Here is a 14,582-nt window from a genome sequence, read left to right as displayed (position 1 = left end):
ATACTATCACCGGAAAATTGTGATGCGTTTGAAACCATGAAACGAAAATCTAATATAAAATCTTAACCACAAGGACAGAGACAGAACAGAATAGTTTGCTAACCAGTCAGTCGTTGCTATGCACAACTAATCACGTGACCGAAGTCCTGCAAAAGGCCTATTGCAGATCCGTAGACACATGGTAGCAAAATTAATGCAGAAGTGTAATAAGTCCGGCCTTCCTCTTCGCTCCACAAACTTATCGGAAAATATTAGCGTATTACATCTTATTAATAAGAAATTCTCTTTGATTTAATGTCCACTGGAAAGTTTCACGGTACGCGACACACGCACACGAAGGCCCACGCTCAGAACTCTAGGATAAATCGATTATCCTATGCCTGCGTAAAGTACAAGCAGAAAAATAATAAACTTCCGCGTGTATTTTCAAAAATTTACCATTACGAGTCATGAAATATTTAGTTGATTAAAATGTTATCCACTCAGAACTTCTGTCGACATTCACATTACAGAGGAAACTATGATAATGGTAGGAAAATATCCTTATCGCATGTATATGACTACAATCGTTGTTCAGTCGCCACGTTGTTCTGAAAAGAACTGACACGAGGTGAGTATGAGAGTCTGTTTGTAAGTGTAAGGAACATTTGTCTCGTTTACGCTGTGTGTCATGTGATACTTGTTGCAGCAATACTAGACGCGTATAATAACTGGCGTGATGCTTCAAATGCTGGCGGCTAAATAGCCATAATAACGCGGTAACTCTTTCGTAGAATTATTTTCCAAACCAAGTAAATCCAGCATAAATCATAATCTACATGAGCCTCCCGACTTGCGGTTACGGTCATAGAACACAATAAGACAGTAGATTGTAGACGGTAGTTGTTATTTTAAACGTTTTGGAGTTGAAACCGATCGAAATAATTGAAAACTTACGTGGTAATCCAAAGACTTTCCATATGTGATCCCCAAATTGAACCGGTGTCACTAACTATGACGGCATCATTCACGATTTTACTATACCGTGGACCATACATAATTAAAACTGCGATTGCCTGACAACGCCACATTGAAAGTCGATTACCTGATTGAGGTTAAGAGACAAACCATAGACATGTTGTTTGTGGTATTCATGGTGTTTGTCGACTACTATGGTCACATACACCAGGCCGGTATTCCTTATTTTTGTTTCCGTATCTGCCGAATTGTAGCACGGCCCACTTCTGGCTTTTTGTAAGACACCGCTTACACGGATGAGATGACGAGGAGGAGCCTAGATAAACCTCGGTCGGACTCGAGCTCACAACCCATTGGTGTTGTAGCTGTGGATTACACCACTACGCTATCTCGCCATAGACATGTTGTACAGTATAATTAAAGCGCGTTGGTCGAAGGAATTAATCATAGCGGTTTCGTACTGTCTTCATTTCCGTACTTACGGACTAAGCAAGCTGTTTAATAAGCCGTGTATGATTTTAGTCACTAATCGACGATAGGAATTCGTTGTATTTCCAATCGCATCGAACGTATGATGATCAAATTTTGTCACATTCCCAGATGAGACCGATTCTTTCAATTTCGTTGATTGTCATCTTCACCCTTGCAAGTAACGCGTTGTGGGGCAGGCGAAGACGAAGGGGATGGGTTAGAAAAACTATTAAAAAGGTCGGCAGTTTCTACAAAAAATACAAGTAAGAAAACCCGGAGATATTGTTGTCTTAGGCCTATATACATGGTATATTATTCCATATTCGGACTTTTATAAGCGAGTGCGTCTCTTTAAAATGTCGCTGCCAGTGCTTACGGTCCCATAAATGTGCTCTTGTTGTACCTCATTATATAATTATTTATAAATGATAATAATTTTTCAGACACATCATAAAGCCAATTGGAACGTCGTTGATATCAAGCTGGGGAAAAGACGTGCGCGGTCAATTGTCAAGTCTAAAAAACAACGTAAGTGCCGTCAAATTGCCAGCAGTGATTGGGGCTAATGGGAGGTGGCCATTGTTTCTGGTAAACAGTGCATCTCATGATGGCAATAAACTCTATTCTCATTTTAAATATTGGTCATTACCTATTAGTGAGATTGGTTTATGAAGCTCAAAGGCAACATGTTTAATCCGTCAGAACACTGTTATATAGTTATGCCACAACCCTTTGATTTATGTATTTCATTTTCAGGACAGGGAATCGTACAATAACTTCATGATGCTTCTCAGAGCAGACTTAGAAACCAGATTTCCGGAAGAGGATGTTCATGAAATCATTGAGAATCTTCACGAAATAGCGGAGATGCAACCAGGTATACACAGGTCCATTCTGAGTTTTGGATTCCATGTGGCCGTCGTGTTTACCATCAAGCACATGGCTGTAAATGCACTGATATCGTCTGCAATAGTGCAATAGCATTATAGCGGCAAGATAACGTAGTGTTATAATCCACAGCTGCAACACCAAGGGGTTGCTAGTTCGAGTGCGACCGAGGTCGACTCCAGAATTCCAGCCTATAAGTGTGTGTGGTTTATATAGGCTAATCCTGGCCATCTCATCCGTGTATATAAGCCAGGGGTGTCAAACATACGGATGCCAGACGATTTAATCCGGTCCACGAAGCACTTCTGAGTAGATTGTATTATCCGGTGATTTTATAACAAATGTTGAGATTTTTTGTAGGAAATACTACCAATAAATAATCCCTAAGACGGCAAATGTCGAGCCTGCTCATAGACCACATTTTCACCAGCGACTTCAATTCTTTGGTTTCGCCCTAATCACCATTAGGAAGTCGGTGACATTGACACCCAATTTCGTGAAGGCAAAAATGTGCAAGCTCAGTTCAGAGTCTTATGGAAAATGGACCTTAAGTAGTTATTCACAGAAACGAAAACGCCAATGTTGAACCGTAATATGCTGGTTACATAGAGAATAGATAGTTACACAAAATATAATTCAAATATCTGCGGTCGCACTGCCGTGCCACTTCCCACTTAAAAGGTCCCTTGCCTACAGCGAAACCCTAATCGCGATTTAATAACGATAAGTTAAATTCAAACGTCCGCGTTTACAGTGAAATCTCTATAGTACAATGTTATCTCTGGTATATTTCTCATGACGCTCACGCAGGACTAACGCCAGATTACGACTAAAACAAAGTGAGCATATAAATATGCCAACTTTTTATCATCGTTGGCGCTTTTGTGTTAGCGATTCATACCTGTATTAAACTATAGATAACTAACCTACGGAGGTTAGTTATCTATAATTAAACCGACCAATCATGGTATTATTGTCAATTCCATTGTTTGCGAATAAAAAGGCGTTGCTAGAATAAAACCACTATGATACAATATTATAAGCAACTATAATGTATGAACATTGTACACGCTCGATAAAAAAGTATTCAAGAAAAACCAAGGGCATTTGAGGTAGGCTAGCCTTTTGGAATCATTTGACCAGTTTGATACCCCTGGTATAAGCGGGGTTGTTGTTGTTGTTTATTAAACAAAAAAACTGGCGCTTATCGCCTGACGGCCTTTTGCACCACAGTCATTGAGCATAGTACACAGATAAGGGAGTTAACACGAAATAATGATCAATAGCACAATGATGTAGAATCAATCAAGTGAGATAAGGTGATTCCAAAAATTGATTCACTCACGAACATTACAGAAATAAATTACAGACTATACGTTTATAAATAGCGGTTGCACGATAACACAAATTCAACGACATACGGGACTATACGAGAATCAGTGAGCAAATCATCAATACAGAAATTCACTTTTAATTGAACACATTTATCAATAAGAAATGAACGATGAAAGTCATATTTAGGGCAACTGATTAGGAAATGATCCACAGTTTCGGGGTAGCGGCAGTAACAACACGCAGGAGAGTCTACCATTCCAAGTTTGAACAAATGGCCATTCAATCGACAATGACCTGATTGCAATCGAAGGATTATACTATCATAAAGGCGATTACCATAACCAGGGGAAGGATGTAGAACAGAACTGTTGAAGGACTTGTAACGTAGGCCGTTTTCGGAGCTCTGGTATTCTTGATCCCACAATGCCATGCAGTGGCGACGGATTATGTGTCGGGCTTCTTGTTCGGAGAGCGTCGGCATATCTTCGGACATTGACGGAGTGGTGGAGACATTCTTTGCCAATCTGTCAGCTTCTTCATTGCCGTGAATGCCCACATGGCCGGGAATCCAAAGGAATGATACGTTGACGTCGAGTTCCCTCAATCGAGACAGGGCGAATAAAATATCATAAACCAGCTTATGGCGAGGATACATGTTGAAGTTACGAATGCAAGCCAGGGCACTCGAACAATCTGACATGATCAGATATTCGGTTGACGAGTTGCGATTTCGTGTGATCCAACTCAGCGCTAGGTCGATCGCTATCATTTCAGTCGAGAAGACAGAGTGCTCGGCTGAACAAGCCTGGGCAACTGAAACGTCAAGTGAAGGGATGTAAAACGCCGCTCCCCCTCCAACAAGCGATTTAGATCCGTCCGTGTATATTAGCGTGTGTGCATCGTAGTTATCGGCAACGTGACTTAAACAAGTCTGGTTATAGGCCTCAATAACGCCACGTAAAGCATTCTCCGAGAGGAGAGATAAATCAACACGTGGTTGAGGTAACAACCAAGGAGGAGACGAGGGAAGCCGGTACCTGTCCAATATGAAGCCATTGAATAGCGGTGATTTAGTATAGGTGTTGAATGTCTGAAAGCTTGGATTTGTGAGACAGTAAATGTCATGCCAGGAATCTTCAGTAATTTGGCTGATGAACGAGTTTCTCGGGTCCTGGTTCATCAGGTGGCACCGGTAATTCATTGAAATAAACTTGTGCCGCAGATGCAGAGGCATTTCCCGACATTCGGCTTGAATCACGCAAATCGGGGTGCTGCGCATGGCATTTGTACAGATCCGTAAAGCTTTACTCTGGATAACCTGGATCTTCTTCAGATGCGTGACCGGTGCAAAAAAGTACGCCGGCATTCCGTACTCCATGATGGAGCGAACGAGGGAACGGTAGACACACAGGAGACTCTTCTTACTGGCTCCCCAACTTGTCCCAGTTAGAGCTCTCAACAAATTCAATCTTTTACTACATTTAGAGGAAATGTATTCGATATGTGCTTTGTAGGATAGCCTCTTATCAAAAACGACGCCGAGATATTTGAATGTTTCCACGAACGGTATATTCGAACCATCCAGTTGGAGAGCAAGAGGAGGTATTTTTCTTTTTCGTGTAAATAACATTGCGACGGTTTTGGATTTGGACAAGAGCATACCCCACTTGTCACACCATTCTTGTATGGAGTCCAGAGAGCGCGGCATGGACAGAAGTAGGTCTGGGATGGAGAGACCGCAATCCCAAAGTAAGAGGTCGTCGGCGAATAGGGCATGGGAGGTGTTTACCAACAGGGGAAGATCGGCCATCATGATTGCAAAGAGCAGAGGGCTGATGACACTGCCCTGTGGCAGGCCATTTTTTAAAAAATGAACGTTGGAGAGAGAACCACCAACTCGAACTTGAAAAGATCGGTGTGACAGAAAATTATTTATCCAATTCAACGTTTGGCCCTTTATTCCAAGCTCTGTTAGTTTGAACAAAAGACCGTTGCGCCATACCATATCATACGCGGATTGGATGTCCAAAAAGACTGCAATCACGGAATACCGATTGTTGACCGCTTTGTACACGGTATCATGAAGTTGCATGATGTTATCCATGGTGCTACGCCCATGACGAAATCCGGACTGAGCGGCGTTGAGAAGGGAGTTAGATTCCAAGTGCCATCTCAAGCGCCTCGTTACCATCACCTCCATTACTTTACATAGGTGACTAGTCAGCGAAATGGGACGATAGGATTTAGCCGCAGCTGGGTCTTTCTCACCTTTCAATATGGGGACAACAACAGAGTGTTTCCAGGTGTCGGGAAGAAGGCCATTACTCCAAGAAGAGTTGATCAAACGGAGGATATATGTTAGAGACTTGTCAGACAAGTGCTTTAACATGGGGTAAGCGATATCGTCCAAGCCCGGGCTGGTGTTTCCTCGCGACGAAATGGCTGATTTCAGTTCGGCCATGGAAAAAGGATCGTTAATGATATCATTGTTAGGCGCTGAGAGACTGGTGATTCGGGAGGATATTTGATTCTCAACCGCTTCCTTCCTTGTTCAGAATGCTGACGTGTAATTGCTATCACTGCTAACCGACGAAAAGTGCAAGGCTAGAGCGTCAGCCTTCGACCTGTCGTCCCTACCGGTAACGACGCCACCAATAGTGATCGGAGGTATGATATTGTAGGAACGAACACCAGAAAAGGAGCGAACTACCTTCCAAACTTTGGAGTAATTACTGGAATCATTCAGAGAAGAACAGAAAGTTTTCCCAACTTGCCCTTTTAGAAGAAAGAATCATTTTCCGGCATTCCGACCGCAAGCGTTTATATCGGGTTACATCATTCATGCAGAAGGTCCGTTTCATTTTGAGGAAAGCAGCTCTCTTGCGTCTTACGGCTCTATCGCAAGACGCATTCCACCATGGCACAGAAGGTTTTCGGTTCGAGAAATGAGATTTTGGAATTGACGAATGCGCCGCGTCCAGTGCGCATTCTGAGAAAGTCTTGTTCAAAAAGTTCAAAAAGTTTACATCTTCATAGCCCGAAGATTCTAAGCTCCTGTCGATTTTTCTTTCAAAGGCCGCCCAATCTGCTCTGCGAAAATTCCACGAGTTTTTCCTGTTTGTTTCATTTGAAAACGTTTCTTTGAAAGTAGTTATCACAATAAAATGGTCGCTTCCCAGTAAACGATCCGTGACGTCGGTTCGGCACTTCGAGGATACGTCGGCTGACGCGATGGATAAATCTAGTAGCGAGTATCGGTTTATGGCGTTAGAGGCAATATTAAGATGGGTTGGCGAGCTGCTATTCAACACCACCAATCCATTTTGGTCGAACGCGTCAAATAGGAGGCGGCCCCGTCGGTTATTTCGTTGCCCCCAGGAAAGATGATGGGCATTAAAATCCCCGAAGATTAGTGCACGACGTGACAGCGATTCAAGGAAAACAAAAGCGCTATCTTCTGAAATTGCGGTAGGGCTCATATAGACGTTGCAGATGCGTAGGTGACAGATGGATATACATAACACTTCAATGCAAGATGGGGTGTCAAGTTGGATCTCAGTCGCGGGGAGAGATTCCCGCACGAAAATGGCCAGACCACCGGAATGAAGCGAGTTGTCTTTACGAAAGACCCGAAAACCCGTCAGCTTGGGGGAATACTTATCGATGAGATGAGTCTCTTGAAGCAATATCACATCAGGGGTATTTGGTAGGTTATTGATATATTGTTTAAGCTCGGGTAGTTTACGATATATACCTCTACAATTCCATTGGATGAAACGAAGAGCTTGATTAGACATTTACTTTAGGAGCAGGAGCCGAAAAACCATGCTTGAGGCATGCTCTGGAAACGATTTCAAGCGCATTGCATTGACCTGATTTGACAGCCTCCATCGTATATTCAACGATTCCAACAAGTAGGGAAAGTAACTGCGAAAGATTTGGGGTGGATGTTTGACACGAAGACGTAGGAGTATTCTCTTCCAATTCGGTAGGCCTATGGCTAGCAGCATCGCTAACAGTATTTTCTTTCGATTTGGTCTGACTGAAATGTCGCAAATCCCCGTCATTGGGAGCAGGAGCGGAAATGGTATGTTTGCTAAGGATCGAACTGATTTTGGTGCGACGAGGTCGTGGTTGTCGAAAAAATGTAGAGTCGTTAGCAAGGACTTCACTAAAAGTCCTGTCCATATGAGAAGTAGGCAAAGAGGTAGCAACGGTGGCAGAGTTCAACACGACCTTCGCTTCGGAATAACTGATTTTTGTACGTTCTTTGATAATTTGCAGTTTAGCTTCGGTTTTATATACGCTACAACCGCCATATGCGGCACTGTGAGGTTTTTTGCAGTTGATGCAAAATTTTTCCTTCGTGCACGAGGCATGTTCGTGGTCAGAACTACCACATTTACTACAAGTTGCTTTTCCTCTACACGATTCTTTGGAGTGGCCGTACCTATTGCAGCGATAGCATCTCAAAGGGGGAGGATTATAAGGCCTAGTCCAGAACCGAAGGTAAGAGAAATTGACACTCTCAGGTACCCTGTCACAGCGGAAGTAGAGGAGAACGGCGGAACAGGAGTCGTAACCTTTGTCGACTTTCTTCTTAAGGCGTTTTACGGCTGATACTCCAACACCGCTAAGGTTGTCGAGTAGTTCTGACTCCTTGATATCTAGGGGCACGCCAGAAATGACAGCTCTGCTAGCAAATGATTTTTCGGGGTACAGAGAGGTTTTTACGTTAATTTTAGAGCCGGAAACTTTGTCTGTCAAACAGTCAGACTGGAGTAGAGCTTGAACCTGTTTCGGACTAGTGCATGTGATTAGAAGGTCTCCTGACCGAAGAGGACGAGGTCCCTCATATTCGCCGATCAATGAATAGAGTGCCCTATGCACTACTGTAGGATGGAGGCGCTTCAACGAAAGGCCTTCACCTGATACCACGACTCTCATTTGGCTACTATGTTGTTGACCTGCTCCATCCTGAGGTCGCTCGCTCAATTCCGGTTCCTGGGTGCTAGGAGGTGGCTTCGTAGGCTGACTAGCATAATCCTTAGCGGAGACTTTCGCTAAAGAAGCACGAGCATCGCTATCACTATCACTATTGACCACGTCCGTAGAAACACACGACAGTTTGCGTTTGCCAGAGGAAGAGACTTCCATCCGATACTGGCGTTGTATATCACTAATTATTATAGAGCGCTTGTCTATCTCAGACTACTCAGTTAGGAAGCGCAGCAAGAGGTCCGCACGCGACGACGTCTCAAGCCGAATGTATAAGCGGGGTATTATAAAAGTTTAGAAGTGGGCCGTGCTACAAGCCGGCAACTACGGAATATATATGAATAAAATTAGCCTGGTGTGAATTACCGTAGTAGTCAACAAACACCAAGAATACTACAAACAAACAATGCATAGCATAGGTCTGGTGCCCATATATATACATTCCATTAAGGGAAGAAAATAATGACGTCTGTGCTTGCTTGAAAGTAGGTTGGCAAAATTTGACATGAACTGATGTAAAAGTAAAATTACTGTTTTTATCAATATTGACCTTGTTTAAACATAGAGGATCGTGAGCTATACCAAAGCATGCAATGATCGATATTTTCCAAATCACACAGCATTGGCGTAAACACCTTCCATGGCTACACTTCCTTCAACTATACGTAAGGCGAAAACATGACGAGGACTGAAGATTTTCAAGTCCAAATCACTATTTCATTCGGAAATATGTTAAAATATGAAGCCCTATCCAGCATCAACCATTTGGTTCAGAGGTTGCAATGATATTGAACACTATATATTTTATATCTAACCTATTTTCTCATCGTGATCCGATTTATGAAAAATAGCGCACCTACATCCAATGAGAACCCTGGTAAAGTCCTGAAATCCAGTGTTAGTGCTCATAAGAAAAAGTACGCAGAATCAGATCCATCATATATCATTTCAGATGAGCTTTTGCTACTTGATGGCGAATACGGAACCGACAATCAAGACTTGGCGGGGTCAGAGATTCTCGCGGATTTGGCAGAAAGAGTGGATACGTTGAAGTCGCACTGAATTTAGTCCAGTTATATTACCCACCGATCACTAACTTTTAGATTGTATTTGATTTGTGTCAAAGTTTCATACCTATTGGTGTATCAGAATATATGATGCTGCTCCACCACACGCCAATAGCATCGCACGATTGAGACTGCATTAAATAGAAGTTGATGGCTACTATATTTGCATCGCAATTCGCAATAAAGGAGAATACATTCAATAATTTGTACATTCGTTGCATCTATCGCTTACTCGACTTTCGTGGTACCTTACCGCAGCACGTGGATAGAATATCCGGGGTGTGGCAGAAAGTAAATCATATCTGTGTCTGTTATTTTTGAAATCCCTGGTATATATATATGTAGCCTATAGGCCATATCTACATATATATTGTTGATTACTGACTATCCGTTTGCCCTTAGGATATGGTACTACAATTAGATTTTTACCGATACTGACATCCTGAAGGGAAGTATTTCGAATAATAGATACAGACTAGAGATTCTGGTCATACCATTGCGAAATTGAAGCATCAGGAACTTCTACAGCAGAGCCGGCCAGCCCGTGGCCCGCGAGAAGGTTTTGAGTGGCCCGCGAGGTAATTTCCGAAATTAGTAATATTTTCAAAAATGCATTGCACAGATTATGAACTAGAGAAAGGACAGCGGAAATTTGATAAGTCTGGCCTGAACACTTGAGATTTGATGACTAAAATATCAGTTCCGACGCATTGGCAGATCCATGAGCCAGTCACATTTTGGTAGATCTTCGTACACTACAATGAAGTAGAATAATTTGGGATGGATTTATCAAAAGTAAAAATTTTCTACATGCTTCGCGCAACATGTTGTCCCTCGATTTCTTGCTTTTAATATTGTTACCCCTTTGTGAAAATGGAAGAATGCCTAATGTATCAGATTGAGTCTAACTATATTCGTGTCTCACAGACAAAGTTTCGTTCAACATATGCGACCTTGCTTTTGCGCTCGCAGAAAGACCGTCGACTATGAAACCTAAGCACAAAATGATTGACGCATGTTGGTCGAAGCTTTCGATATCGATATGTCTATTGTCCAGGCGCCGAATAGTCCAGTCCTTAAAAACTGAGCCCAGCAATATACAGTAGGCCCGCAATATAGTCAAGTGACAATATTATAGACCCATATATTTACTTCGAAAAAATGTCGCGCTCGGCGCGGCTACTGGCCCGCGCAATATTTCGTCAATCGAATGTGGCCCTTTGGCTGAAAAGGTTGGCCAGCCTTGTTCTACAGGAAAGTCTTGGTCTTGGAAGTAGCCAGAGTGAATAGTGATTTTAAAGTTGCTTCTTTGCATTTACCTGGATATATGTTCGGGATTTGATCACGTGACCGTAACAGCTACTGTTCTTTCGGGGCTGATAGATCGGTATACTATAGACCAGGAGTGTCAAACTCAAACTCCGTCGCAGGCCAGATTGAAACCTTCAGAGCACACGCGGGCCGGATCAGTCAAATAATTCCAAAATGTTACCTAAAAATCCATGTCCTTGTTTTCACTTAAATACTCAGTTATCAAGTCTATATACATAATAATATATTACCCTGAATCACGGACCATGTGGTTCTATTCTATCAACACCTTTATTAGCAAACGATGGAGATGGCATGATTACGATGATTGGCCGGTTGAATAGATATATAAACTGCTAAAACAGCGGCGTTACCGACGATATACGTTAGCATATGCTATGATTTCTTTGTTTTGTCGTAATCTGACAATATCGTCCTGTTCATGCATTGTGAGGAATACAAACGATTTAACCGTAAACGCAGACGTTAAAATTTGGTTCATTATCATTATATCGCGATTCGGGTTTCTCGGGGAAGCCTAGGAGCCGGTAAGTCATAAGTGAAATAGGATTGCGACCACAGATATTTAAGTTATATTTTTCTGTCATAATTATATTCTCCATGTAGCCTGCATATACCGGTTTCCAACTGACCTTTCCACTTCTGCAAATAACTACGTTTTGGACCATTTTCCAGTAATTGTGAACTCACTGTGCACTTTTTGCCCTCTCGGAAATGGGTGTAAATGGCAGCGACTTGTGGCTGATGGTGACTAAAGTGTAACCGCATCACGACTGTCGGATGGTTATAATGTGGCTTATGGACATAGTCGACATTTGCTGTCTTGCAGGATTATTTAATATCAGTATTTCGTAATAAAATCTGAAAATTTATCAGAAATGCGCTGGATAATACAGCCATTTTTCAGAATCACTTCGCGGGCCGGATGAAACCGTCTGGAGGGCCAGATGCGGCCACTAGCCGTATGTTTGACACCCCTCCTATAGACCGATATGGTCAGAACTGATGTTTCCAAAATTCTAGGCAATTTAGACAGAGCAATATAATTAAACCAAGTTTATTCGGAAATTTCCTTGGTCCGTTTCCTAATATCTCTTTGAATACTCACAACAATGCTTTGTCATTCGCAATACAAGAGCTCTCGCCGCTACGCAGACGCGAAAGCTCCTAACCATTTACACCACGTTGCTATGCCGTAACACAGGGGCGGGCAACTTCTCCAGTCGACGGGCCGGATATAGGAAAATTAAGTACTTGACGGGCCCCGTAACACAGGGGCGGGCAACTTCTCCAGTCGACGGGCCGGATATAGGAAAATTAAGTACTTGACGGGCCGGATTGCTGAATCGATACATTATTCGACCATTTATCCACATGTACAAGGAATAAATCGTATTTGATGAATGTATTTTAACGACAGCAATGTCACTTCAAAGCCATTTCTCGCCGATACTGACGAAGACAATGTGGATTTGAGAATAGCATTGTCATACAGGCGCCGCCATGCCTGCTTCTATCTGATCAGTCAACACACGGTGCAATCCTTAATCAAGATTTCAAGGCGTTCGATAACCCCGGTACCACTAATTTACCAAGAATTCATGAGGTCCGCGTCCTATACAAATTTGAAAAGTGACCCGCGACCCGATTTGAGTTGGCAACCAGTGGTATAAGCGATGTCTTACTAGGATTGCCATACGTCCCCTTTTAAGAAGATTTGCTCACTTTTTTTACTTTTTTGATAGTATCCTCGGAGGACGCCCAAATGTCCTCTTTTCTGAGATTTTGTCCTCTTTTTAGAGAAGTTTGGTTAAATATATGGCAAAATCGAATGAGATACAGTAAAGCAGCACTGAAGTGACGCTCCAGCGGCTATTTCGGGAGATGAGCCGGAAAGTTGGCCTTTTTTTTTAGTCAACCCACTGATAATGTGAAAGGAAAAATTGTATTTTGGGCGCTGAGCAAGAAAGTTGGCCTTTTTTTTTAGTCAACCGACCACGATGTGGGAAAAATTTACAATTTTTTCAGGATTTTCCTCCGGTTTTGTAAGTCTAAAAATTTTGAAAAAGTGTCCTCTTTTCAGATTTCCAAAATATAGTAACTCTACGTCTTACAAAAGCCTAGTAGTGTGTCGTGCTACAATTCGGCGGTTACGGAATGAAAAATAAGAAATATCAGCCTGGTGTAAATGACCATCGTAGTCGACAAACACCATGATTGCCACAAACGACATTAGGGTTGAGTACATCGTAAATGCCGATAATGCAAGTCTTCTCGCTTCGACGAACTTAAGCGTAAGCTCCACTCTCGCACGCTGCGCATACTCGTATATTATAACACACAGTCACTAAAATTTGACGTAGTAAGCAAGTATTGGGAAATTTCGGCAGACTCGGGGCCGCGGGCCACATTATCATGTAAGACGGAAAACTCTCCGCGGGCCGGACAAAATCCCTTCGCGGCCTGATCCGGCCCGCGGGCCGTATGTTGCCCGCCCCTGCCGTAACATATACTTCCCCATATTGAACCAGTCTCACTGGCTGTGAATAGAAAATTTTGAATCGAAGCGAAAATTTGCATTATTTTTATCTCCCGCTTTGTCTGTGATAGTCGGAGATACAAGAAATTGCTCATTCGGAAGTCATCTAAATACAAGCTACGGCCGCATTCGCAAATAGGATGGTAGGAAGTAGCATCTACTGTAACATGGTAACAGAACCTAACTAAGAATTATACCACGGTCATAAATCCTACGTGCCTACGTAGGCTACATACTGCATACCTTCCTGCGTACATATACATACATTCGTACGTTCCTACGTGCATGCATTTGGATTAAAATGTTGTGCTCGATTTATACCGCGGTATAAGTCTCATGTAGGCTAGGTGCTGGTTTCGTGAGCCATAGGTGTATGTGTGTACTGTATATTAACTAAAGCCCGACCGATTATCGGCTCGCCGATAATATCGAGTCGATATCACGCTTGGAGAGAAATATCGGTATCGGCCATTGAAGGTAAAAAAATATCGGCCATTTCCGTGACGTCACAAAATGGTGGCAGGGAGTCAGAGAAGTCGATAGAACACGTGAGGACGGTAAATTATAAAAATAAATGGCCAAGCTGCATATAGTGCATACTGCATACAGAGCAGTAGGCGTGCCTATCTGAAAAATATTATAGATATCTAACCACCGTTATGCCCCACTGACTTCGTGGGAATCCCCCTGCAGTAATCGATCACCAAAGACAGAGAGCAGCTGGATGAATATAGTTGTAGAAGATTTCAATCAGTAAGAGAAATGAGAACGCATCGCATCGAAACATTTCTCGGTTCGGTACCAACAGAGCTAATTATTCCAGTAATGTATGAAGTCGTCTGACTGAGGCCTGCGGGGCCACCATGATAGAAAATATGCAAGCATAGAGGGCAAGAAAATCAAGCAAACGTGGAGTAAAGCCAATAATTGATACGAAAATTTTTGATTCCATGATGACATTGGCCAATTCTGACAAAAGTGCGTAAAATGTTGAT

General features: G+C 42.6%; 1 protein-coding gene and 1 long non-coding RNA gene across 2 annotated transcripts in view; one reads left to right on the top strand and one right to left on the bottom strand.

The window, feature by feature from the left end:
- Positions 1–14,582, bottom strand: part of LOC145439886 (uncharacterized) — a 231,459-nt gene that overhangs the window by 48,227 nt on the left and 168,650 nt on the right. The gene's annotated exons all lie outside the window — the stretch shown is intronic.
- LOC145439866 (uncharacterized) lies at positions 498–9,925 on the top strand. Its single transcript, XM_080317522.1, has 5 exons — positions 498–610; positions 1,558–1,691; positions 1,872–1,956; positions 2,185–2,305; positions 9,602–9,925. The coding sequence occupies exons 2-5, from the start codon at positions 1,558–1,560 to the stop codon at positions 9,709–9,711; spliced, it is 450 nt and encodes a 149-aa protein (XP_080173648.1). The 5' UTR covers positions 498–610; the 3' UTR covers positions 9,712–9,925.

This window comes from Botryllus schlosseri, chromosome 5 (genome assembly GCF_051294905.1).
Source record: "Botryllus schlosseri isolate E-star chromosome 5, Bs_hap1, whole genome shotgun sequence".
Taxonomy (NCBI): Eukaryota; Metazoa; Chordata; class Ascidiacea; order Stolidobranchia; family Styelidae; genus Botryllus; species Botryllus schlosseri.
This window is presented reverse-complemented; position numbering and strand designations above follow the sequence as displayed.

Coding starts and splice junctions, on each gene's coding strand:
- LOC145439866 (XM_080317522.1), top strand. CDS start 1,558: ATGAGACCGATTCTTTCAATTTCGTTGATTGTCATCTTCACCCTTGCA. Junction 1,957..2,184: donor TGTCAAGTCTAAAAAACAAC/GTAAGTGCCGTC, acceptor TTTCATTTTCAG/GACAGGGAATCGTACAATAA. Junction 2,306..9,601: donor AATAGCGGAGATGCAACCAG/GTATACACAGGT, acceptor ATATCATTTCAG/ATGAGCTTTTGCTACTTGAT.